General features: G+C 50.5%; 1 protein-coding gene across 4 annotated transcripts in view; it reads right to left on the minus strand.

The window, feature by feature from the left end:
- Nucleotides 1-23: 23 nt before the first annotated feature.
- The window catches only part of LOC146300991 (protein MTSS 1-like), a 36,642-nt gene continuing 9,335 nt past the window's right edge, over nucleotides 24-27,330 (minus strand). For 2 of the 4 annotated variants that reach the window (XM_084708556.1, XM_084708555.1), the window contains exons 5-16: nucleotides 12,549-12,633; nucleotides 11,564-11,655; nucleotides 11,317-11,391; nucleotides 6,471-6,628; nucleotides 6,098-6,205; nucleotides 5,706-5,803; nucleotides 4,751-4,964; nucleotides 4,050-4,166; nucleotides 3,425-3,667; nucleotides 3,079-3,258; nucleotides 2,794-2,953; nucleotides 24-2,708 (exon numbers count right to left, since the gene is read on the minus strand). In XM_084708556.1, the coding sequence (XP_084564682.1) occupies nucleotides 2,095-2,708; nucleotides 2,794-2,953; nucleotides 3,079-3,258; nucleotides 3,425-3,667; nucleotides 4,050-4,166; nucleotides 4,751-4,964; nucleotides 5,706-5,803; nucleotides 6,098-6,205; nucleotides 6,471-6,628; nucleotides 11,317-11,391; nucleotides 11,564-11,655; nucleotides 12,549-12,633 (2,144 nt within the window). In that variant the 3' untranslated portion in view covers nucleotides 24-2,094. The remainder of the gene's footprint in view (nucleotides 2,709-2,793; nucleotides 2,954-3,078; nucleotides 3,259-3,424; nucleotides 3,668-4,049; nucleotides 4,167-4,750; nucleotides 4,965-5,705; nucleotides 5,804-6,097; nucleotides 6,206-6,470; nucleotides 6,629-11,316; nucleotides 11,392-11,563; nucleotides 11,656-12,548; nucleotides 12,634-27,330) is intronic. The other 2 variants (XM_084708557.1, XM_084708558.1) reach the window with 2 other exon arrangements.

Raw genomic sequence — 27,330 nt, forward strand, 5'->3', positions numbered from 1 at the left:
AAGGAGAATCGATCAGACAAGACTCAAACTTTTCTCATTTATTATATGCCAAAGCAGAGAAACATTACAGACATAATACAAGTACAAATACCGAGGATCACCCTTCGTATATACTTCTAACTAAGATTTTAGAAACAAGGTTTAGTAGGCTACAGTTTTCTATCAGCCTTAACCATACTCAAAAACACAAACTCTCTTCAAACTATTAGAATCGTTTTACACATACATTTTTGGCAACTTAAAAAAATCTAGATATGCTCTTGTAATTAAATAGAATAATGTAAGTCAGAGTAGATATCCGACACAGTTACGATACGTGTGCTATCAATAGCCGAAGGTCAAATAAGTAGCCTAAATATAGTTTAGCATCATATGCAGACAGCATCCGCGAGTCTGGTGGTGAGAATACTAGCCTACTTTGAATTCGGAAGTGACAAGTTGGGACACAAAAGGATTTTGAAACAAGCCAATACAAAAGAAACGACGAAAGAAAATGCTTCAACATCTGACACTGACCAGAGGGCAATGTGGCAGGAGCTTACGTCAGCCTGTTTCCCCGCTTCTCACAGTGGAGCTGCGGACAACCAACGATAACAGAGAAAATACCAGAATATAGAAACTAATATACAACTTGATATGAGGGCACATGCATAGGGACAAGGACTAAACATACTCTGTTATCAGGTATAAAAATAGAGGGCTGAGGACAGAATAAGTTAGCATTGTGAGTTCCTGGTCTTCAGTGTTATTTACAGTCTATCGCGTCTGCCATCAGGACTCAGTGCTTTCGCGGGACCAGGGTGTCCAGATCTTTGCTATACACGGATCACCTCCACCGAGAGAAGTTGATTGGGCTTTTTTTTAAAGCCTCTAGTAAGACAAGCCACTGAGAAATTAGCAGTTCACGGGGGTAAGGCTGCACCATGCGTTTCACTTGGTTGATGAGCGCAACAGAAAATGACACTTGAACAGCAAAAAGGCATAATCAAATGCAACCGTCAAATTGAAGTTATAACACGTTTCACTTTAAACACAATTCACGCTTCCCCCAATGTGATAACCTACCCTTCATCCTCCTCCTATAATTAGCATACAATGTTCAACTTCTCCATGGCACAACCTTTCGTCTGTTGGAAATGTACATAGTTGGCTGTTACCAGCAGACTTGGTTAGCACTGGACACGCTAATAAATGCTATATTCAAATAGATTTCTAATACTGAAACATAATGCATGCTACAAAGCAAGTGTTGCAGAGCAGATATTATGGGAACCACAACACTAACTACGTTTACACCCCAACAGACTGGGTAACTAAATACAGATCGAGGAAAAAAATGCAACGCATCATTACGTGAAGTTTCCACTCAGTCATTTTGAAAGCTTACTTGAAGTAATTCGGCACCTTGGAGCAAGCAGGGAGGGGGAGTGGTGGGTTAAAGGGGGCGTGAACTAACGCCATGGCAACCGAGGAGACGCCTTGCGTGATCATTTATACAGCTTACTGCACTCTAAAACGAACTTAAGATGATTCATTGTTTCTCCCGTGTCTCATGTTGAGATCTGCATCTCTGTGCTTGTGGTACTCTAGTGTGACCAGCATGTAGCTTCACTGAGGGGAGGAGTCCCACACGCTGCAGCTATTGGAACCACACCCCTCTGTCGTCTGATTGGGCTGTTAGAGAGCCCTGTCTGTTCTCTGACTGAGCAGTTTGAGAACAGTCTCTCCAAGGAAGCCCACTCTGTCCTGTGATTGGGCCCTCGTGGGACCATTTCTGTCCTCGTGATTGGGCGTAGGACCATTTCTGTCCCGTGTCTGGGCACTTAAAAGAGCTCTCTCTCCTTTTGAATGGTCTGTTCAAGCCTTCTCAGACTCGGGATTGGACAGTTAGGATGGACAGTTTGAACACACATACACACACACGCACCAGTACCAGCAGTCATGTGTGCCACTAATACCGGCTGCTCTACCTTTACAACAGCTGACTAAACAGGATAGAATACTATACACAGGGAGCCAATAGCAGTGTTACAGGGTGTTCTGCAGACAGACGCCAGCCCTCTGGGGTGGCACAGCGTGGCACGGGGTGTTCTCTCAGGCGATGCGTGGTGCCGAGCGGTCGTTGGTCTGGGTCCTCTTCAGCCTCACGCCGCGCCTGATCGCCAGCAGCATGCTGCCCCCCTGGGCCTCCTCCTCCAGGTACCCCTCCAGCTCCTCCTGCCCCGCCTGGGGGGGCAGCAGGGGGTTCACGGGGGGGTTGGTGGAGGCCTGTCCGCTCCAGGAGGCCACAGGGAGGACGCCCAGGTGCTCCTCCCCAGCCAGGGTGGGCGAGTCTGGGCTCTGGGCTTCCTCAAACGCCGCCCCCAGCTCCGGTGCTCCAGTGTGGAGCCCCGGCAGGTCGGGGACGGTGGGGATCATGACGGGGATGACGGGCGTGCGGATGGGGATGGGCCCGCCCCCGGGGGCGCCGGCGCGGCGGGCAGAGGGCTTGGTGGAGGGGGTGCGGCGGATGGTGGCGGTGCCCGGGGTGATGATGACGGGGCCGCCGGTGGAGGGCAGGCCGGCGGTGGAGGCGGGCCGCTTGGCCTGGAACATGCGGCGGTAGGATTGGCTGATGTCACTGTTGCGGGGGATGGTGGAGGACTTGTCAAAGTCCTGCTGCTCCACCTCCTGGTCCCCCGCCATGGAGAAGTAGTCGTAGTCCGACACTGGAGACACAGACGCAGGTTAGACTCCCAGGAGTGTGTGTTTTGTGTGAGCATGTGTGTGTGTGTGTGTGTGTGTGAGCGTTACCCTGGGAAGGTATGGTGTCCTCAGAGCAGCATGGTGTGGTGCTCTGGGTGCTGTATCCACTGGAACACTGTAGAGAGTCTCTGCTGGACCGCTGGGTGTCCAGCTGCAGCCCCCTGGACAGGGCTAGGGCCAGCTGCTCATGGGCCTCCACATCCCCCACCTGGACACACACACACACACACACACACACACAAAACACACACGTGTAAACACACAGACACGCGCAAGAAAAAGACAAATCGACATCAGACTAAGACGGCGGGAGCGCCAACATGAAACATTGACCTTGGGTGGGGCAACCATGTTCCTGGCTCTCTGGGGGTCTTCCTCCAGGGCTGGGGGGGGCAGGCCGCTGGGGGCGGGGCCTGGCGCCGAGTGGGGGCTGTAGTCTACAGGCTCCTTGTCCTTCTTCCTCCTCAGCGTGTTCACCATGGGCTGGTCATAGGGCCCAGGCTTGGCCCAGTCCTGGAGGACACACACAGGCCATCAGCACCAGGCAGAGGAACTCCACGAGTCCTGTTTCTACATGTGTTGTGTGTTTATGTAAAGCTTCCGGCTGTGTGGCCAGAGCCGTAGAGAGCAGGATAGGAGGGACAGGCGAGGGAGATGAGGACGATGGGGATGAACCGACCTTCCAGCTGGGCACACGGGAGGAGGGGACCAGGCTGGGTCCCAGGGTGCAATAGTGGGAGGAGTCAGGGACAAGGGCAGAGCAAGGCCGTGACCACGAGCGCTGGGAACAGGAAGTGGAGGTGGTGGTGATGGAGGAGGAGGAGGAAGGGGCGGGGTAGAAGGGGTAGGCCCCTGCCGACGAGGTCCCGCCCACCAAGTAGGCTGGCTCAGAGTGCCCGTAGTGGTCGAAGCCATTAGAGAACTGGGCATGTGTGGGGGAAGGGACCAAACATGACCAAACAAACACAAGACACAAACGTAAGACGGCAGGAATGACAGAATCAAATTAAATAAACAAAAAAAATACACGTTTGGCTAAATGATAAATGCAACAACAATACAAAAAATCTAATACAAAATGAATGCAAAACTGAACAAACACAAGGAGTAAACAGGAAGGTATGTGTGAGCGAGCGGGAGCCCATGTGATGGGTGTGTAGGACCCACATCTGTGGGTCGGGGTCGTGTGGGCTCAGTGTGACGGCTTGGGTTAGGGAAGCTCTGAGCCGGGAGGACTTGGCCCCGTCCTCATGCCCCGGGGGGGAAGGGGGGGGGGGAGCCTGTGGGAGGGGGGCGTGGTTCACCTTCTCAGCAGAGGCGGGAGCGGCGCCTGCGTTGGAGGCGGAGCCAAGGGAGGTGGGGGAGCTGCAGTCTGATTGGCTGGTCTCAGAGGCCTCGGAGGAGCCAGAGCTGGGGCAAGGCTGGAGCAGCGTGACACACACACACACACACACACACACAGTGACATGCAGACAGCAGAGAGGTGACAGCAGAGAGGAAGCCGAGGGTTAGAGGGTGAAGGGAGCAGCAGTTTCTCAGAGCTGTCAGCAAAGTTAGTACAGAGTTGGAGGTGAACCCTACTGGCTTAGAGGACAAGAATAACTTTACATAAATTGTCCTTTTTGTGGGTAAGAGGAGAAACGAACCAAGCGGAGAAGCAGTGTCTGTTAGCAGCAGTGAAGCCAGGGGCAGGGAGAAGTAGAGGGCACTGTCTGTGTGTCTGCTGGGACGTTTGAAGGGATCTCTCTCTATCTGGGTTTGTTGCCACTACAGTAACCCTGTTAAACGGCACTCTAGTTCAGTCTTAGTCTGAGAGTCTAGGGGGGGGAGTAGCTGTTGTCTGAGAAAGCAGGACTCCGTCATGGGGAATCGAGTGACTGGTGGACACGGTGCATTGTGGGTAAGGCAGGCTCTCGTGGAGCGTCGTGTCGTCAGTGTCGTGTAGGCTGCGTCGTTTCAGCCGAGGCCACGTCCCTCAGCTGCATCGTGGGTCGTGTAGTCTCACCTGTGCCAGGGGCTCCATGGGCATGGGTGAGGGGGACTTGGAGTGGTAGGCGTCCTGGGAGATGAAGCCCGAGTCGTGGGAGGAGATGCTGGAGAGGCGCCCTGCCGGGGCCTGCAGGGGCAGCGTGGAGCTGCGGTAGCGATAGTGGGAGGAGGGAGAGTGAGAGTGTGAGCCGCTGGAGCGGGAGTCACTACTGTTCACGCTGTTCAGACTGCTGTTTATGGAGAGAGGGGAGGGGGGTGGGGGTCAGGCAGGAGGGGGGAGACACGGGGGGAGGGGGGGGTGACCATTAACACTCCACACACTGGATGCAGCAGGCAGGGACTGGGATTGAGCCAGTCCAACACTTAAATGATAAGAAACTGAAAAGAACGTCAGACATGATGAAATGATGAGAGCACGACCCCTTTAATCACTTGTCATGGTTCATGGCTTCTACAAAGAGTAAGTACTCTTTGTGAATACGTTAAAGTGTGTGTGTGTTTCTAAGTATGGTCAAATTGATACAATATGAATACATTTGGTAAGGGGATACTGCAAAGCCAAAATATAAAACATGCTCAGCTCGAGGCAAATGTGAAAATGGAACACAACCACTGTTGTCATGCAATGTGAAACGACGACACATCTGTGTACACAGGCAAGGACCAGCAACGTGTGGATGAGACAGGAAGTGGACCAGGCAGGGGGAACACAAGCACCACAGCACACGCTGCAGAGGCACGTTCATGTGAGAGACAATTGGCAGGCGTGGGGAGCAGTGTTGACAGGGTTTAACACATCTCTTTATCCTCAACCTAGGTCCGCACAGGTAAGGAGCATCTCTACAAAATAATTCATGTTACAGCCTCGGATTTCTCTGGGCCGCAGTTCTTCACTCCGATCGCTAGGGGGCAGGCTGGCACCAGCCTAGCAGGAGGCCATCTGCTCTGTGGTTGTCCGTCAAGAGCCCTACCTGCACATGCTGGACTTCCGGGACATGGTGTTGCTAGGAGAGGAGGGAGGAGTCTGGTAGGACCAGCTGTAGTCTGAACCTTTCAGATCCAGAATGACCTGAGGAGGTGGAAGTGAAGGGAGGAGGAGAAGGATGAGTTGGCAGGATTACTCTTCAGTAGGTTGTCTTAGATCATGTGGATTGAGCACAGAAGGTGCACAAAGAGAGAGGATGGAACATCTTTAGCCATCATACAGACCTGGGAGCAGTAGTCCTGCGATGAATACATGTCTGTATCTGTGTGGGGCTGCTGGTAACATTGCTGCTTACTAATAATGCTATATAATATTCCTATGACTTCAGTCCATCCATGCCCAGTCAGGTTTACATGGGAGGGGAGTGAGGGTGCTGACCTGTTCGCTGGCAGGAGGCAGCTTGTGGGGGTCGGAGGTCAGGGCTTTGAGGTCATCAGAGATGGTCTGGAGGTGGGTGACCTCACCCAGCATGGAGATCTCCTCGTCCTGGGTAGGGCGAAAACACATGTCATTCTTGAACGATTTATTAAGCGCAGCGTAGACAAATGTGTTTCAGGTCGTGTGACATATGTATTTATAGGGACAAAGTGTATGTGTCAGTGTGTGAGAGTGTGTTTGTGTGTATTTGTGTGAGTGTGTATGTTTATATGTGTGTGAGAGTGTGTGTGTGTGAAAATCATCTAACAGACTGTGTGTGAGTGTGTGTGTGTGTGTGTGTGTGTGTGAGAGAGAGTCAGGCCAGCGTCCTCACCACCACGGGTCTGAGCATGGACACGAAGCAGCAGAAGCGGCTCCTCTCCTCTATCAGAGCCCTCCTCACTGCCTGCTGCTCTGTCTCCTCCAGCAGCAGGTACTTCTCACTCACGTCCTGCATGGCGCTGTCCAGCTGGGGCTGGATGTCTCCTCGACCTGCACGCACACACAGACACACACACACAGAGACACAGTCAGCAAGCTGGTCCAGGGTGACTACTCGAGAGGCAGCTTGGGAGCACAGAGATGGCTCTTTACAACTTCAGAGGGATCCACTCTGGCTATCACTCCTGCTCCACGTCTAGCACCCCCCCCCCTCCAGATGACCACTTGAGACCTGGCTCGCTGGCTGGCGTCAGTCCCACTACCACCCCTCTCAGGGTAGTATCTATCTCCATGTCAACAGCCGCTGCCCTCACAGCCAGACAGGACCCTCACGCTGCACTGCTCAATGTTAGTCAAGACAGAGCAGACCGCGTGGGCAACGAGAAGGACCCTGTACAATGTTGTTTCTTGAGGCGGTATCATTCTCGCTTCAATAGGCAGAACCGCACATGACATTTTGGAAGAGGAAATGATTTGGGTCGTTAACAGAATGGATAAAAGGGATATATGAAGGATGTTTCCATCGAGGGAATCCAAACATGTCCCACTCTGGTTTTCCTTCCATTCCAGCCCGCTCTGAAAAATGCGAGCTATGTTTATGTTTGTCACAGTTTTTCTCCAACAGTATGATTAGAGAAGAGTGAAACCAGGACTGGAAACTCACAATTGCGGTCAAACGGCATGAATCTCTCGCTACGCTTTCACAACGTATATGCTCCGACGAAGTCCAAGAAAAGCTTTCGAGTACGCAAATATACAATTACATTCCCATGGTGGCTGGAGTTCCACCTCCGTCTCACTCCCAGTTCCAGCGGAGGGAGCAGTGCGAGTTTGCCCTAACCCCTAAAAGGCAGAGGGTTCCCCTTCTGCATCATGTACCAGACTGTACACCCCTCATACACTGGGGAATACCCCGTGGTGGAACGGTCTGGGTGTGTTGTTGATATTGTTGTTGTTTAGCCTCACGTGAGCTGTCTTGTTCCAGCTCGTCTGAGACTCAATGACAAGGTCCAGATTGTTTGCTTCCTCCATCCCCAAACCACAGACGACAGCTCAGAAGCTCAGAAGGTCAGACTGCTTTCATTTGGAGTGCTTTTTTTCTCTCCCTGGAACTGAGGTTTGGTTTGGGTTTTATAATGCCAAGAGCTACCGAAGGACTGACTAAACACAACGTTCTTTTGAAGCCAAATGAAATGAAATAACTAGAGTTGGTTTGAACTGAAGAAAAAAATGCATCATTCAAATCGGGTCAAAGCAGACATCATGCGCACTAAAGTTCCATTCGAACCATAAAAATAAATATTTGGTCTACCAGCTGTTGATCCAAAGTCTAAACTGGACGTGCATGCCAGCAGAGCGTGAGGCGAGTTCAGGCTGTCCCAGAACCAGCTGCTGCCTCAGTACATATAGTACCAAGCCTACACAACAATACCATATACAAACCATCCGTTTGCACAAAGACAAAGTGACCAACCAGCCCACACTATACATGTTGATGCCTCCCGTAGGGCCTTCAATGACAGGCAGGAAGGGTGTGTGGGCTGGGCAGGGGGTGGGAGGTTACCGAGTGCATCAAATGGGTTAACTGAAGTTAATGATTGACACAAAAGGATGCGGCGTTTGCTGTAGCAACATGACTAACACTGTCATGCCGGGTGACTCACATCCACACCCCGACAGTTGGGGAGCCACAGGCAGAGTATTAGCTTGATGGAGCTAATGCTTAAGGTAATGGTTGGGGGAGGGACTGCTAGGACTGGTTCGCAAAAGCCTTCACACACAATCACAATCCTTATTGCAGGAAAACAAGCTTATGAGCAGGAAAGTCCATGGATTGGTACAAGCCGTGCTATGTAATACTGAGCATCTAGCACTAGTTACGCTATGCTACCTGACCACTAGCTACACGACAGCACCTGAGCACTGGCTATGCAATGCTACCTAAGGACTTAGTGGTAGGTTTGCTATGTAAGGACCCTGCTAAGTAACTTGTCTGTGAATAGACAGTGGCCTGCTGGATATAGGTCAGGTAATCCAGATCAGAACTGATTAATTCGTCTTCAGAAAGAGGAAACTAGGCCATGACATGGCAGAGCCCCCTCGTCCACTCATTCATACCAGAGGGGAGCCTTCCAACAGACAGGACATGCATGGACGTCCTGCTGAAACATGCCATATCCTTTCCACTGTGGTCGCTTTTCTGGAGCCTTTATCTGTGCCGAGTGGTCAGCGCTAGTCCCAGGACCTGACGAGTGACGACCTCACGAGATCCACGTCAAACACACGCACGCACCAAGCAGTTTGTCCAGTGACAGAGGGGCTTTGTGGGAAAGATTCCCAACCAGATAGGTGGAGGGGCCTGACCTGGATACTGGATTGAAAAAATGTGACTCTGGTCCTTCCCTCTGGGGGAGGAGCGGGGGGGGGGGGGGGGCCGAGGACCTCGACGCAGAACAGTGCCTCACTATCTGCCTCTAATGTGGCGTGGGCGCTGCACAACGAGCACGCTGGGGCCGCGGACCGTCAGGGCACGCACGGCACAGCCGCTGCCCCCAGTCTGCCGGGGGCCGGGAGGATCATCCCTGCTTCAGCGGGGGTCGAGGAGGGTCCCGATTTGCGAACGCCGCAATTGCGACCCTCCGATCGGCGGTGCGGCCTTTCTGCCCCTGTCAGAGGGGACGGCAGTGCCCGTAGAGAGGACACGCGGGAAAGCGCATCTGAATGCAGGCGCATGTTCCTCGCTCTGTGTTTGCACAAGACCTTCAGTCATTAGGAGGCCTGGGGGAAGGGAGGGGGAGAATCGGCCCTGTGTGTTCTTCTTTGCTAATGACCTGTGTGTGTGTGTCTGTGTGTGTGTGGGGGGGGGGCCTCAGAAAGGCACTCGGTGGAGGAACATGGACAAAGCAGGTTCTGACCCGAGGGCGAGGCAGAGGAGCAGGGAGGAGGGTGGTGTGACCGGACCACACAGAGGGGGACAGGCAGCAGGACGGAGCCACACACAAGGACACATCCAACGTGAACGTGCTCTCACGTTGCCCAGAGGAGACTGGGGAGTTGGTGGTGGGGGGGAGGGGGGTCATCTCAATAGTCTTGATTGGCTTCCTCTACTCGTCTCCTTCCATCTTAATGCACGGTTTGAACTGGACAGGGCCGGGTTTCCCAGATTCATTAAGAAGCTGTTAATGCTAAGAGCTTCTTAAGAGCGTTCTAAGAACGCTTTGGAACGCTCCTAAGAAGCTCTTGGCGTTAACAGCTTCTTAACGAATCTGGGAAACCCGGCCCAGGCTAGTTTGACACATTCAAGGTCCCCCCCCCCCCCCCCCTCTTCTGGAGGCCTCCAGAGCCGTGTAGCAGAGGTAGAAGGGGGGGAGGAGACGAGAGGAGGAGGCCAGCGTAGAGTATGGGGATGTGTCCCCCGGGTCTCTGGGCACCACGGGGGGGGGGGGGGGGCGTGAGGCCTGGCAGACTTACCCAGGGCGTCGGCTGCTCGGACAGGTGCCCCAGGGTGCGACCCGGGCCCACAGGAGCGGCGGGGAGGGAAAAGGTTTCAATCAATAAATCGGGTCAGAAACGGCCCCCTTGAAGGATTCGTTGAATAAACATAACTGACCAAAAACCTACAGAGCAAGTAGCTAGCAGAACTGTAGAGGGCCATTCAGGTGACACATCAGTCCGTCCGTAGACTTGGTAAACAAATATTCCAGAAAGACAGAACTCCATTTGACAGTGTCTGTAGAGTGTGAATAGGTCCCTCAGTGTGCCTGGGGTCTGTCTACCAGTCAACAGCACCCAGCGGCTGGGCGCTGGGAAACCAGCACAGCTCAAACACTGTACGATGAGGAGAAACATGTTCAGTGAACTCTGTCTAGACTGGGATTTGTCATGCATGCGTTCATCAAGCGAACATAACCCTGTCCTGGAGGCACAGGGAAGCTCTGTGGATTCAACCCCCGCAGGATTATTGGGATTCATGTGGTTTGGATCCAGCGTTGAATCAGACATCAGTCTAAGTATGGTGCTCCTCCTTAAGAGTAATGCAGATCTGCTGGTGAAGCCAGATCAGAATCAGAATCAGATGGGCTCCAACAGGAAGGTCTCCAAAGCGTCTGTTTGTTTACCAAGTAAGGTCATGTTTACCGCGTGGGTCTCGACCGTACAGTTTGTGTTTATCAGGACCACGGAATTCTGCCTCTGCAGGGCCCAGGCTTAGAGTGTGTGGCAGACAGTACGACGAGCCTGAACTCCAGCTAATTAGTTTTAGTAGAAGGGCGAGTTTAGATCACTTTCATTAGAAAAGAAAAAAAATGGGGGGGGGGTGAAGGAATACTTAAGGAATATATATATATATATCACAAAACAGAACTTCTTTGTGCTTTAAAAACAAAGGATTGCTGTCCTTAGTCTTCACAGTCCCTACTCCGCCATCTCCATCCTGCAGTAATGACAGTCCTTCCAGTGCTTTCCGATGTGTACTCTGCAGGGTGTACAGAGATGCGGGGCAGTTATGTAAGGGTCCTCAGCATAATGATGTGGAGTCAGACAGAGGGGGTCCGGGGCTCGGGGGGCCAGTCCTCCCTCAGCTCGTTTGGAGAGACTCCACCGTGCCCCCTGTGTACTGACGCTCACAGACCCTGACAGCAGCCGGCTCTCCTCCATAACATCCAGCCTGGGTGTAAGACCTGACCTGACCACTGACCTGGGGGAGGGGAGGGGGACAGGGGGAGGGGGGGCGGGGTTACCTTTCTTAGCTTTCTTCTGCAGCTTCAGGGTGTCTGAGGACTTCTTCTTGATCTCCTGGCGAGCCCTCTTGTACTCTGAACAACACAAAGACCACATCGGACAAAGTGACGATGGAGTTTTGATGAGGAAGACGCGACATGGTCAGGTCTTGATAATGGTGTGTGTGTGCGTGTGTGTTTTTGTGTACAATGTACATATATACATGTGTGTGTGAATGGTCATGTGTGTGTGTGTGTGTGTGTGTACCTTTAGCATGGTCCTTGTCCAGAGTGTTGGCCCCTCTCTTCCACTCCTCCATCTGCTCCTGCAGTGGGTTGATCAGGCAGTCCAGGAATGCCCTGGAGCGCACACACACCAGCAGAAAACAGGCTCAGCACACACAGGGACACAAGCTTCCGAAGATATCTAATGTCTCAGTGCCAACACACATTGAGCACCATGAACTCATTTGCCTTCCGTCTCAACTGAATGAATGACTGACTGATTGGGTGAGTGAATGCTCCGGAGGTGCTGTAAGGCTCGCTTGTGTTAAAGCGACAGACAGACACGAGGAGACGGCTATAAATATGAGTCATGTTGTTCATTCAGCTTTGCCCAGGTCTACAGTCCTGTCTGTCACTCACAAACAGGCCGGGTCAGGGGAGGGGCAGTTAGGGTGTGTCCGGGGGAAGTGGATGGTATGTAGATGGGGGAGGGGTTAAGGTTCACAGAGGGTGTGGAGTGAGTCAGGATGTGTGGAGGTATAAAGATATGATGAATTCCCTATGGTCTACTACCACTACTACTACTACTACTACAACTACTACTAGGACTACTGTGTACAGGCGTGTGTGTGTGGGCGTGTGTGTGTGTGTGTGAGAGAGAGGGAGTGAGCCAGGCAGCTGAGGGTATTCAGGGAGCCTATTTTAGAGTGTGGTGAGCAGTCACCTCTCCCCAGGGTCCCAGTGCCTGCTCCGTACTGGGCTATGGAGACGGAGCAGGAATGTCTGCTAAATGCCACACGAAATTAGATAGACCCCTGGGTGAGAGTGTTTATGTGAGGCCGTGTGCGGGAGAGACAGACTGTGTGGGAGTGTCTGTGTGTGTGTGTCTGTACGCAAGGAATTCTGGGAAAGGGCCGAATCGTCAGGTCACATTCTACAGACTCCTTCTCTGATGTCTCACTTTCATGACCCTCTCTGCTGGAAGGTTCTACTCGGTACTGTTAGTAGGAACATGGGACCAGACGTACATGGAGAACTGCTTGAGCTTGGCCTCGATGCTCCGGTGCCTCATACACATCCTGGTCAGGGCTGAGCCGATGTCCCGGGTGCCACCTGAAACACACACACACAGACACACACACACACACACACACACAGACACACACACACACACACAGACACACACAGACACACACGCGCATGAGAAACTTCACATGGACACGTCACAAGACAATGACAAAGAGGCTCTCCAGGCTGGCTGCACAGCCCGGGGATCCCAAAACGAAACAAGCTCCGGAGCAGATGAGGAAGGATGTCAGGCAGGCTCCAGGGGAAATGTCGAGGTCAAATGTTAGCTTTCACAGAGTGGCCCAGATTTGAGCAAACACGTCCCATTTGTGGTGAGGGCCACTGGGGTGAGCAGAGTCTCCCTGCAGGGGAGGAGCCAGGCAGCCAGCACCTCAGTGTGACTGTGGGACCGCAGGAAGGGAACCACATTACCTCATCCTCCAAATGAGATACACACACACACACAGATCGGTGTGTGTGTGAGTGAGGAAGAGATGCCAAAAGCATACTTGACAAATTCCTTACAGGGTATCGACCCCCCCCCCCCCCCCCCCCCCAGCAGCTGTCCCACCCCTGGCTACTCAGACAGACACATTGTCCCTCTGACACGGACCCCCACCTACTCACTATTGTTCCCATGTCACTAGGGCTCATCAACACATCGGCTCTGCTCCTGCCAGCACACACACACACACACACACACACACACACTCTCTCATACTTAACATCATTCACTTGCACACGAACAGCCTACACACACACAGCCTTGATGCAGGAAACAAGCCCTTTCCATAGTTCGGAAGTACAAGGTCTACAGCTGACCTTTAACCCCCGGGAGAGGCTCCAGGCTCCTCGCTCAGGGTCACTGTACCTCCCTAATGCTACTGTTAGAACATGATAGGTCAGCCATGGCTTACTCCAGGCACCGTACGGTCCAATCGGCCATGCCACAGCAAAAAGTTAATCTGCACTGTGACTAACTAATCCGATTGGTGGAGATTAATTAGAAATAAAAGAGACTCTTTTCGTAAATCACTTTCTCGGTATAAATGCTCTAAAGCTGCTTCAGGATCCCGGCCAGAGGGATAAAGGTGCAGGGATCTCATCTGACGGCCGTAATGAAGTAGTGTGAATGATTCCTGTCTGGAGGAGAGGAACTGTCCGGTTGGACCTACTATATCAGCGGTCCTTGGAAACAGAGAAGGAAGCATGAAGAGACAGATTGTGGAGGGGGGGGGGGGGGGGTGGAGGCCTGATGGTGACAGGCAGGCCCATTGTGTGTGCACTCAGTGTGACTGGAGTGTGTCTCGGTGTTTGAGTGACAGTGTGCTGTATGAGAACCAGCAGGAAGCAGACCCGGCGCTCTCGCAGTCCGACCGTCCCCGCGGGAGGTCTCCGCGGCACACATCAACACCCCTTTGGCACTGACAATCTTTGTTGGCGCTCGGCTGGAACACGCACTTGTGATACAGAGTTCCGGCTGGCTCTGAGGACGTTTGGGAGGGTTGCGTGGGGGAGAGGGGCGGATGATGGCCGGTTTGCTGATAACCTCGAACGTCCACCCTCATTGACTTGCAGCTCGGCAGTTTTTGAAGAGAGGAGAACATTCTGGGACAGGACAAATTAGACCATCTCGATCAGTGTGCCTGTTCACATGGCGCCTCCGTCTCCCCTGTATGCACTGTGATAAACTCACTCTAGAAAGAGAGAGAAACAGCCTCTCTCTAGACTTTAGCTCAGAGACCCATCCTTTTCCTGCTGTCAGCCTTTATAGGTCTATTCACCAGCACCCTCCAGATCGTGGCTTGTAGAGGAGTGGGTGCGGCCGGGGACAACACAAGGGCCCTCATTCATGTGGCAGAATAACCCAACAATATCTCTACTCAACCATATCCTCCCCCAGCCCCACTGAGGTGGTCTGGTCCCCACACACCACCAGCTGCATAGAGGACTTTTCCATTTCCAAATGTGGGGGGTAGAAATACCGGGTATGTCTTCCCAAAGTGAATGAGAGTGAATTGGAGTGTTTGAAGCTGTTGCAATGGTTGGATCTCTCCCGGCATCTGCTGGATTGGAGGTTGTTTAACCAAGCTAGCAGAACTCAGCATCCGCTAGCTCGAAGATTGTGTTAGCCAAGCTATCAGCAGGAAGCAAGGGCTGGGACTTGGCCGTTACCCCGGCGACGGGTACAGTACACGAATATAAAGTTTTGCCGCATATTCGTCACCTTTTCCGTTTGCTGTTGAAGGGAAACCTTCGAAATGGTGTGAATGCCCGTGTGTGTCCGTGTGTGCATCTTGTGAGATCTAATACCCGTATCGTGACCTCAATACCGTGTTCCACACCTCACACCCTTCCTCAACGACCAACGCCATAAAAGAGCTTTTTATTTTGTGAAGGGAAACCTTCCCCACCCTAGCTGCCAGTGTTTTCCTATGCTCTCAGGTGTTCCACTGGCTGCCGGCCAGGAGGAGGAGGGGTGGGCTCTAGGACCCAGTGACCTCTGGATATTTATAGAGTGAGGAGCTGCAGCTGCCCTGATAGGCCCGTCCACACCCAGACCGCCTGTGTGTGGCATGGTTATTATATCGGTGTGACGCGCATCCCTGCTTGTGATTATAACTGCACTGCGGTACCATGTCTTCTCTGCCACACTATGCAAGTCTCTTTCATGTGTGTGTGTAAGTGTGCGCGCGTGTGTGTGTGTATGTGAGTGAGAATTCTAGGAAGGCAATGCTTGCTAACAGTAGAACTTCCCTCTGAGGTGCAAAAGACTGAGTGAATGAGGTGATCATCCCTGTTCCTGAGGAGCCTCCCTCAGGCCCAGCATGGGGACTCTGGAGAGAGAGAGAGAGAGAGAGAGAGAGAGAGGACCGCTCTCCTCCACCAGCCTCTACACTCCGCAGTGTCACACTCTCCTGCCAACACAAGCAGGACGGGCCCAGGAGGGGTGTGTGTGTGTGAGAAAGAGAGAGTGTGTGTGAGTGAGTACAGTATACTGCTTCACATGACCTCAGAGATGGGCACTCGAATACCTCTCAGTCATCCCAGACTAGGAATGAGCTACGCAGACAACTAGAAGACGGGGGTCTCTCTCTCTCTCTCTCTCTCTCTCTCTCTCTCTTTCTCTCTCTCTCTCTCGTCACTCACACAACAGAAACAAACAACCTGTGAGAAACATTCTTCACAGATAGATGCCGAGTTACCATGAAGCCCTAATTAAAGTCACCCCTGGGAACTCCAGAAGGTGAACCCATCTGAGGGTGAACCCATCTGAGACAGTGGCCAGTCGGGGAACAGATGTCGTCATGGAATGCTGCAAGATCACCCCCCGCGCCCCCCCCAACATTAAAGAAGCCCTGTCAGGCAATCTCACGAGGTCGTCAAACAGCTGTCACCATGACTGGACTGCTGAACAGCCACAACTATGTGTGCCTTAACGCTGACTTACTGTCCCCGATGATCCCAGTGGGAGCCCATAACCTCAACCTATAGCTAGTGCCACGGACTTATCTTGTTATGGATGAGACATGAGCAACTGTCCTTCCTGCCTGGTCAGCCACCTCTTTCCTCCATGGCTGCGCAGCCATGATAACACGGCATCTAAAATGGGGGGGGTAAAGAGGCCAGTCGAGACCTGAGGTGGGGGGCCGGGCTGTGGGGCCGGGCTGGGGGGAGCTGGGGGTGACATTCCTGGCCTGGTGGTTGTGGCTCTGTGGAGGGGCGCAGGGCAGGGTCCCTCTAATGCTCAGCTGTCAGCACCTTCCACACTCCTGGGCCTCCAGCCTGTCTGAGCTCTGGGGTGACGTGGGCGTCAGAAGGAGGGTTGTGTGGAACTACATCTGACAACACCATCCTCGTTTTAAGGACCGCCAGGATTACAGCGCACACATACTGACCAGCCAGACAGCCAGCCGGCCAGCCAGACAGCTATCCAGTATCCCCTGAAGAGATGAGGTGATTCTCTGCGCTGGAACATTGCCTTGGCCGGGGTGTGAACAGGTATCTCTTTGACCCGGGTGATTTTAGATAACCTTTGCTGTAAGCGGCAGGGCATTGAGTTGGCCAACAGTTTTAGTGACACAATCCCATCACAGCAAGGCAGGGCTTACTTCAGAGATTAACCCCCGGCCCTGCAGGCAGTGCAACCCTAAAGCCACAAGCTGGCATTCAATAGGAACCACTTTGTGTTGTTAGAATAAGAACCACAAGCGCATTGAACTAGCAAGAGGGCACACGCTCTCTTAATCCCTCTTTCAATTGTGTAATAGAGTGGATATAGAGTTGATTATGTACCAACAAAGATATAGAAAAGAAAATCAAAACAAATTGTTACTTGTTGTTTTTGTCCCTCAATAGGCTAACCACACAGGGTTTCTCCTTGATGGATAACAGTATGAAAGGAAAGTAACACAACAAACTGCCCCTAATATAGTTTTAACCCCGCCTGGGTTACACCTACCAAACCTTCAGACTATTTCTGAGATAACCTACTCCATATTGAAACCTATTCTGAGAGGTGGCCTTCTTAAATGGAGCTATTTTGGGGGCAGACCACCACTCGGTGTGCACTGCTCATGCTAAACGTAACCGCATCACAACGCCTGGTCTTAATCTCGGAACATAGCCTAGCTTGTCATTACAAGGAGGTAATGAGGGAGGGATGGAGGGAGTGTGTGGGTTCAGTTTGGGCCAGATCACCCCCTGGCTGCTGGTGCGTATGGTGCCCAGATGTTCCCTGCTACTCCTCGAGGTTAGTGATAAGAACCACTGCAGCTCACAGCACCAGTCAGGCTGGGCTGGGCCAGGCTTCGGAAGGCTAGGCCAGAGTTGACTTGTGTGAGTCACCGACCAAACACAGGTAGTACCTAGAAGCCACAATACTGGTTTCAAACCTTCCGATGACACCTTTCATAAACAAAACAGCATGTCCTAGGATGAAGGACAAAGGCTCCCAGGCACGACCAGTCACGTGCCTTTAACGACTGATGTTATACCGACTGGAACATTGAACGGGAAGAGATGCCTTGAAACGGGAAGCATGTCCTTCAGCACGGTGGTTGGAGCGCTTCCTGGACTCGGGGCTAGGTTAAACATCGGGGAAGGGACCGGAGCTGATGAGAGAGAGGTGGAAGGCGTTTCTAGGGTGGGCCTGGTCACACAGGTAAGCTCTTTAATTAAGGAGCCCCTGGCCTTAGACAACCCCCTCCATCCCCCACCCCCACCCACACTTATCAACAGCTGCTGACAGCTAGTCTACCCGACCCACCAACCCCAGTAACCAACCTCCCACCTTCCCCGGCCACCTCTCCCCCCCCCCCCCCCCCCCCCCACCAAACACTCCCAGGCCTCACTTCTACACTCCTCTCCAAACGGGACAAACAGGTGGACCCCCCTACTGGGCAGCCAGACCCAGTGGTGGACGGACTTGTGTGTTCGGTCTGCGCGTTAGCGAGCCGTGCTATGTGAACCCTCCCGGGGGCACGCGGCAGCAGTCGTCCGGTGCTGACGCACACGTCTCAGGACTGCAGACCATGGCAGCTGTCAGCCGTGGGAGGAGTGGGAGGTGGAGACCGGGAGACAGCCAGGCTCTGCTGACTGAGACATAGCACCATGCTGTCGACAACAGCTAGGGGCGGGGGAGGGGCTGGGCTGAGGAGTTGGGAACTTTGGGCTCAATTCGAAATGTGGGTTTTCGTCAAACGGTTCAGTTTGAACCCAAATCTATGCCAGTCTCTTCAGGTGGTGACCTCGATCGATAGAGTCTAGACTTCTAGATGAACCTCACGGAAGTGTGAAAGAGACTGAGAGCAGATGACCTCATTATCATTTGGCACTGGAGAACTGATTATACTGTACTGTATTTCAGTCAAAGACAGTGGTTTGGCTCTCATCAAAACAGCAGGGGCTTTGCTACGGCGAGGAACTTGGCAGCCATCCAGGGTCATGAATATTGTTGCTAAGCCACACGCCCCACAGTCAATCTCCTTTAGCCTGGAGGCAGACAGTAAATCTCTTTGACTGTTAGATGTTTGGTCTGGGTATTCTGACAACTATCTGACCTGGGATGAAAAAGTATTTACAATTTCTTACACATACTTAAGTTGAGCTGGATTGAGCTTGTCTGGCACAATAGCAATAAAAAAGATCACCTAAGACAGCCAATTTCAGCTCTGCAACCAGCGGGATCTCCCTTAAGCAACCAATTCCCGCTCTGCAACCAACTGGATCTCCCTAAGGCAGCCAATCACAGCTCAGCAACCAACATGATCTCCCTCAGGCAGCTAATTCCTTGCTGGAAACAAGAGGACGCCAACTTAGCAAGCTAAAGCCGACCCTGCAGCATGGTGCGCAGGAAAAGGCAGGCAGGCGGTATCTGTGTCACTGTGCCACTGCAGAGGAGTGAGCTGGTTTCTAACGAGGCCCCATTTCAGATGTGGGAAGCGAGCGCTCGCGGCTGCATCCATCAGGAAAACGCTGACCGCCCTGTCACACGCCTTCGAAAACTAGACGACGGAGTAGGTCATCTAGGGAAGAAGGGGGGGGGGGGGGGGGGGGGGGGGGGGGGGGGGGGTTGGAGGAAGTCTTGTGTTCCTCACGTCGATCTGCAGAGTCATCATCTTCTAGGAGGGGTGTGGTGCTGGCAGATATGTCTTGATTACAGCACTTCGAGTGTCAGCTTGCTCTGAGATATTTACATATCCATTGTTGCAGCCAGCCTCCGGGAGACTGCTACCCGACAATGGATTCATGACACCACAAAACTGGAAATGAGTGGTATAAACTTGCGAGACATTTACGCCTGTGAGCGCCAGCCCTTCTAACAGAAATAATAAGATCTTTATCAATTAGACCAACCGGGGGATTCCAGAAATGCGGCTACCAAGTTTTGGACAATAAATCAGTCCCTGTGAGTGAGAACAATGCCTCCAGAGACTGGTATGGTCTGGCATCACAGTCTGGGAAGCTGTTCAAGCATAAACACAAACTCTAACATGGACCAAATCAATGAGGGGAAATATTCATGGAGTGCATTCGTCACAGCCATTACCATGCAGAGTTCTGCCCAGAGACTGCTGCAGATGCGCAGCACCATCTACACATCAGGGCCAATAATAAGTAGGTCACAGACGGATTTTCTCCCAGATTGCTTTTCCCCTCACCGGGTACTGCGCTGTGCTGTACACCACTGTCAATGGTGGTTGAACAAATCCAATCACTACAGTGGCCAATTCATGGGTTTAAATTGGGGACAAATACAACATTTCATTGAACGGTAGACAATGGTCCATGACTATTCAGGGTCTGACCCTCTAACAATGCCAAAGGTTTATGGTGGTAATGGGTTACATGAATGGCCACTGAAAGGCTCGTCTGTACAAACACTAACCTGTGTGCACAGTAGCCTCCAGCTTACTTTGGCTTGTTGCGATAATCTACATGCAACAGTGTCTACACATTACACGCATTCCAGACGTCCGTATCGCAACACAACAGTATTGGCTGACGTAGGAGGACGTGTCACCAGAGATAAGGGCTGTGGTAGATAATATACCCAAGAACAATAAAAGTATAACAAGTCAAGAGGTGGCGGAAGTTAAGAGAAGTCTAGAGAAGGACACATTATAGGATACTTAATGCTGTGTTCATCCAGTGTTAGCAGTCCTGCAGGCGACAAACCTTAGTCTTCTCTCATCCTCAACGACCACCCATGGAACCCACTCTCTCTTCTCTCCCCAACCCCCCACTGAATCTCTCCGGTGCACTTCTTTTCTGGGCTCCGCTGGCCCACTTTCTCTAATCTTGGTGCCATTGACATAGATTCGGAGACAGGATTATTAGGCAGGCTTCTGGTCGACCGCCTCAAGAGATGAGACAGGCTCATGAATGTGGGACATCGGGAGAAGAGGTCATCTTGGTGTTGGGATACTTCAAACCTTTCCCGAATCGCAGCATCTTCATGAAAGTGGACTACAAAAAGGCTGCCAAAATCAGCAGGCACCACCTATCCCCTGGCACCGAGCATTATTGGTTAAACATCCTGGGTGGTGTTTGAATGACAGAAACATAATATTGTTGACAAATCCACTCAGATTCCAACAAGAGCTTGTGGAAACAGCCATGGGGCTGATCTCAGACAATCCCCAAAGGGAACCGGAGGAAGCAGGTCCAGATAAGACCAGCACGGTGATGGGCTTCTGCCCAAGCCCTCAGAATGTTGTCAGGCAACAGCATTGAAGATAGCCTTGTCGTTTGGCAACAGATGGGCCTGGAGTCTTTTCTCAAGGCCAGGCCGGGCGCGTTATCAAACCACTGGCAATCATCATACAATAAGGAAACCGATTAGAGACTGTTCGGATGGCGATCACAGATATACAGGCAGTAGAGGGGAGGCTTAATGTTACAGTCATCTAATCATCGATATCACTCAGACCGCGTACATGATCAATAATCTATTCTCAGCTGGACAGGAGGTGAGGTAAAAGGTTGTATTCTGAGATTGCCCGATACCGATGAAAGATGAGAGTAATGCTTATTGTAAAGCACATCAAAAAGAAGTGTAGGGCAGCATCAAAGACAAGGACATAACATATCGCTAAGCAACAACAATCTAAAGTAGGATCTGCAAGCTAAGGATCTGCAACAAGTCAGGTAAAAGCATGGGTGTCCCATTCCGACTAACAAGAACATCAACTAAACTGGTTTGAAATCAATGAGACGTACATCTGTATCTCTAACCTGAAGTGTGCTAAACTGCTACAATCACCTGCTCCAACGCAACACAAGAAACCCTCCATTTCCTTTGAACATCCATAAAGGGAAACTCACAAGTGCTCACTTGCATGACAACATCAGTCAGAGCTCCTAACAAGCTTGCTGCAGGATCCCTCCTATCTGTGGCCAGGAACAGGTTCAAAGAACCCTGTCAGCACGCTGATGATGATCATTTGAGAAAGAAGACAAACCAGAATTGACAGGCGTGTCAGACCAGCATGTCCCTGTTCTGGTAATGACAGACACATCCTGACGTCCACGAGTCTGCTCTCCTGTCAGTCCCAGCCCAGAGCCCAAACATTTGACGAGATACCATCCTGCTGAAGGCTGTGTTCTTGACAATGCTTGATTCACAGTGGCTTTGTGGCCAAGTCAGCGTTTCTATGGGAAATGAGTCAGAGAAAGAAACACAGACCCTAGCTGCCTGAGCCTGGCAGGAGAACCAATGAAGGATTCTCTCCGATAACATGCCTCAGACTGCTTGATGGATCCGACTGTTTAGATACTTTACTGCCCAATAGAAAAATGGATAATGACTCGAACACAACCCCGGAGAAGGGTACTTGGCACAAGATTACCAGGAAAAATATGAGCACTTTCAGAGCCGGTTGTATTCTGCGTTTGTTTCAAGGATTTACCAAATTTGTATTGGCAAAGAGGGTCCTATGAGCAGTTTTGTATAGCCTACATTAGAAACTGGTACACAGCCAGTGCTTCTTTACTTGTTCTTCTGGCAGATGGTGGACCCAGGTAAGGGCACTGGCAGGTGAGATCTCAATGTGTGTGTGTGTGTGCTTTTGTGTATGTGCACAGGTTGGTAACAGAAAGCTGTTCCCAAACACAACCTCTCAGTGACAAAGCTATATCAGCCCCCGGCCCCCTCCCTGCTCCATGCTCTGTCCTTGAGGGTGTTCCTTGCACAAAAAGTTCTCCTAGTTACAAAATGTCCATCAGGCAGTCTGCCATTGGCCCGCTGTGTGAACAGTGTGTCGCCCCCAGTGACACAACATGGAAAACATGACTTTTTGGAAATCAGAGAGAGATAGAGGTCAAAGCGCTGACGCAAGGGTAACTGGGACTCAATAAGAAACATGTTTCATTTAAAAACAAATGAACCCTAAAACAACATTATGAGCACTACTTTAATTAGCACATTTTTTGACCCTACTGGAACCCAGCAACAGAAGGCCTATACACAGACACAAAGAAACTCACAGTCGTCCAACTAAAACCTTGGTTACTCAAGGTAAACTACTACTATATCAACTATTGTATCTGTAACTGAAAATATTTTGAAATGTGACCTTTCTACCAACAAGAAAACAAACTCATTAACTTCAGCATTAATGTCTTCCGTATTGAAACAGGATTAACTCATGAAGATGGTAGTATGTCAAAGACTAGAATACATTTGGTTGGGAAGTTAGCTGGGTTTGAATGAGTTTGCATCCCTTATCGAACATTAGCACTGTTGCTCCAGTGAGCAAAATCCAAAGGTCACAAGTCTGGTTCAATGTTTGAACCATGTTTGAATAAAAACTGAAAACAAAAAGACTAGCTTGGTTTGTTGAAGGCAGTTAATCTACCTCATATAGCTTAACACGCAGGAAGGTATTTTCTGAGGTATTTTCCAGACATGCCACCAGCGTTCCAGAAGCGATTCAAATCTCACAAATGAGCTGAAATACAACTGACAGATGTTCCAAACAGAGCAGCTGTTGCAACTGCATCTTTTACCATATTCCTGACTAACCCTATGCTAATATATATTATACAGACTTGCAACCTGACCGTTCAGAGTGGCTTAACAAAGCCACCAGTTCCTAAATCTTGCACAAACACACTGGGGTTGGGGCCTCGTCATAAATTTGCGCAGGGACTTTCTTTGTGTGCGTCTGGTCTATTAGACACTTAATTGCTCTTCCCACTGGCCTGGAGTTTCCCATGATGAACAGAGGCTTGATTGAGTCCCGGGCAGGGCACGAGGCTGTGGATGTCTCCTCCATGTGAAGGACCACGAGCAGTCCTCCACCATGGTGCTGCTAGGACTTCACTACCAGTACTCCGTCTACGTTGCACCCTGTGCCCCTCTCCTGCGCACACACACACACACACAGCAGTTTGCATCTCAGAAGAGACAAGTTTTAAATCTGCATGAAAATCCCAAAAGTATTGAATTGTATCGTATTGAGATTCCGAAATACAATCGCAACTCTATCTACAAAATGAAAGAGAACTGATAAGACGAGCAATAATTTGCTCGTATTTGGGTCATTGATTCACTTTCCTCTGCTAACGTTTTATCAGGGCTACAATTGTAACTGTGTCCCAAACTGTCCACTGGAAAAAGGGTTGGCATTGACGGTTGTTTTCTGAGCAGCGCAGCTTGTAGGAAGACAGCTTAAAAGATTCATCATTCAACACCAGGGCCTTCCAGTCCTCTCTCTCCATGACTGACTGGCTTGTTGAAAACCAACCAGAAAAACCACAATCACTGCTGCCACACTACAAGGTTTTAGGGCTTCCAAATTCCAACAGAGCACCTCCCTGTTCGCCTGCACAAGTAACTCCAGAAAGTCACACACACACGGTCCTTGTGCAGGTCAACAGTCTGTCACAGCCGCCAGTACTGACGACCCTGACGATGCTGAGGGGAAGAGTCTCATTCTACAGCAGGATACATTTGAGAGAAAGTAGGGTCTTTGTGATGGTCCTTACTAAATTGGCCAACACCCAATATACTTTGAAGAAATTATAGATGTAGTTGTGTTTTTATTAAGGTGGATACTCTTGGAGATTACATACTGTAAAATAGAGTTTTCTTCGGGGTGAACCTGATGCGGAGCATAATCTTGATGTAATTATGACACACAACAAGCCTTAAATAACATAGTGTATCTTTAAGACGAGGACCACAGATGAAACAAGAAAATTGGCTGTGAAACATTCCTAAGTTCCCCTTCAACAAGTCTGTTGGTCACAGCCGATTATTTGCTCAAACAGATCAACTGAGAACAAACATGTTTACATACTATTGTCACGCCGTGGCTGACTGGAAAATGAACTCGGGGGTCAGCAGAAATGCTTATTAACATCCGTAAACATTCCCTGGCCATGTGTAAGGGACCCGGCCACGGATTGCACTTTCTCTGGCACTCTCGAGGTAAATGCCGGGGGTCTGGAGTCTGGAGGCTTAGTTTTCGCTTGCAGCAATTCTGCTGGGGTGGGGGTCTGCATGCCAGTAGCTGAAGTGAATTTGTGAGAGAGTTACCCAGCTCCTGCCGAGGCCTCTAAAGCACTCAGGTCTTGTTGGCTGTAAGAATGTTATCTGAGATGTAGGTACAGTACAGTACTATATCTACATCTCCCCTCCCCCCCCTCCCCTCACATGAGCAGAAATAGGCTACTATAGCAGACGTCAAAGATGCCTCTCCGATGGGCCCGGGGCACGAACTCCTAACCAATGCCTGCCAGCACCTCTGAGCTTCTGTCTTAAAAATGTAGCCTAATCTAATTCTTTTGGCGGAAAAAAATTGACCAGCTGTGTTCGCTCAAGTGCACACGTCTAAAATGCGGCCAACAAGAAGTTTTCAAGTAGCCCAACTGTACTTTGTTTACCTACCCAGTACACATGATTTCATCATGTTGAAATCGTGTTTTTACAAGCATCAAACCACAAGGCACTGATGGGCTGGCATTTCCCAGAGAGTGACAGAAACAGGTTTCCCTAGACGCGTGCGTATGTGCGTCGCTGTCTGGACGTGTCTGGACTCATCTGTGGTGGGGACAGAGATATTGTGATGATGACACAGGAGTTTGGCTCGGGCCCTGGACACTTGTCAGCACACATGCTTCCTATTTATAAAAAAAGTCACAAACAAACATCATTAGGAAGGGTGTGGTATCTGAAAATGAGAGAGAGGGGGAGAAAGAGGGAGAGAGAGAGAAACAATCAATGTGTAGAAAAGCCTGTCTCTATGATCCACCACAGGGATCAAATGACCTTGTGAAATATCCAAGTCTCTACATGACTGAGGTGAGGCAGAGCTGGCCTGGTTCTGCACCCAGCTGGTCCAGCACATCAGGCTGGGAGCGAGTAGATGCCCTCGAAGAGTGCTGCCTGGCTGGCTCTCCGCAGGGAGCCGCTCTCCCAGATCCCTCTGGTTTCTAACCTGCTCCACGGAGGAGAGCTGGCTCCCTGGAGCTGCTAGGATGGTCAGCGCTGCCGTTTCCCTGCCATGACTTCATCCCTGGCTGTGGCTCCCGGACCTCCGTGGATGGACACCCTGTCCAGGCCATCTGAGAGGCCTGCACCAGGCTGCCTCACAGAGGCCTCATTGTTACTGTTGGCTACTGTACTCTGCGACAGGGCAGCTCCGGATTCACAAAGGGACATAATGAAGTCCGAGTAGTTCTACAGACATACAAACTCGCGCACACATGCAGACATTTCTGTGTGCGTAGACACACAGCGTGCACATGCACACACAGGCCCATTGATCCTTCCTTAGCACAGGGAACTATTATACATTCAGGGGAAAATATGATCTGAGAGGCACCAGTATGTATGGAAAAAAGGAACTGTCTTTCAGTCAAACACGAGAGAGATGGAGACGAGAGAAAAAGAGGATAGAGAGAAAGAGAGGGTAAGAGAGAGATCCAGAAAGAGTGAGATTTTGTTTTCAGCCTGTTAACATTAACTGGGCTGATGTTCACAGGCAAGGCTGCCTCTATTTCCAAACTTGTGGTAATCATTAAATCAGATTTGCTTAGAATCAAATTGAATACGGATCCAGCTCGAGGTAAATGAAGTCACGCTGATTCAAGGTAAACAGTCTGAAAACCTTCTGCCTGCGGAAGGGGCTGGAGCAAAGCTTGAGCGCTGGGCAGGAATGTCTCGGGGATTAAGAGAGAGTGACGGCTTTTAAGGTCAATCTTTTCCTGACGAGTGAGTGGATTTCAAGAAAAAGGAAAGAAAACATGAATTGAACAATGCATTTGCATGAGCCCAGGCAAAGCCAACATGCAAATTGTTTAGAAGCAAGTCTTAATTCAAACAAAACTAAACAGAGTTCCAGAGTGTTGCATGTGGTGAAAGCAGGCTGCAGCATTAAAGTTCTTTATCTGCTTCAACTCTGATGTACTTCTAATGTCAGGGGGAATTTGAACCACTGCGGCGTGACCCTGAAGGATTGTTGTTACTTTTTAACCTACTGTGTTGTTGATGCCATGTGACCAGTGCTGTGAAGCTCACAGAAAACACTTAGAAGACATAGACAGAAGTCTAAAGGTTGGCCAATCGGGATCAACGCAAACCAACACTGCTGTTGGGATGAAAACCAAAACCAAGAGAGAAAAATAAAGGAAAAAAAGGGAGGGAGAGGGAGTTAGTGAAGTAATTTAGAAAAGTATTTTTTTTTATTTTACCAACCCCACCTTAAATGTCCTCCTCAGACTTCAACAACAATCCTTTGTGCCTGGCCCTTTGCCCAAACTGAGTAGAAGAAACTGACGACTAAAACTACCAATTTAATCCTAGTCCTCATTGCTGCTTACCCACCTGCCTGTTAAACTGGACGGCCAACAACTTGTGACAGTTTTGACACAATAGCTGCATAAAACTACTTTTGTGTTTGAAATCTTTAATTGGCATTCCTTTCATTTACCAACCGTGAACGATGAAAATAGATCTCTGCTTCTGTATAGGAGCCATGCAGAGAACAGTTGATAATGAAAGATTAGCTGTATTTTATTAGGTGTGCTTGCCTTTGGCAATAGCCCAACCTATTGTAATCTCACATATATATTATTATTGGGTGTGCTTGCCTTCGGCAAGAGTACAACCTTGGTTCTCTCTCATATACATTTATTAGTGCTGTCAAACAACTAAAATATTTCATAGCATTAATCCTATTATTGTCATATTTAACTTGCAACCCAGTTCTGGAGGGTGACGGCAATGAGAGG

This window comes from Hypomesus nipponensis, chromosome 2 (genome assembly GCF_054491055.1).
Source record: "Hypomesus nipponensis isolate SF chromosome 2, ASM5449105v1, whole genome shotgun sequence".
NCBI classification, from domain to species: Eukaryota; Metazoa; Chordata; class Actinopteri; order Osmeriformes; family Osmeridae; genus Hypomesus; species Hypomesus nipponensis.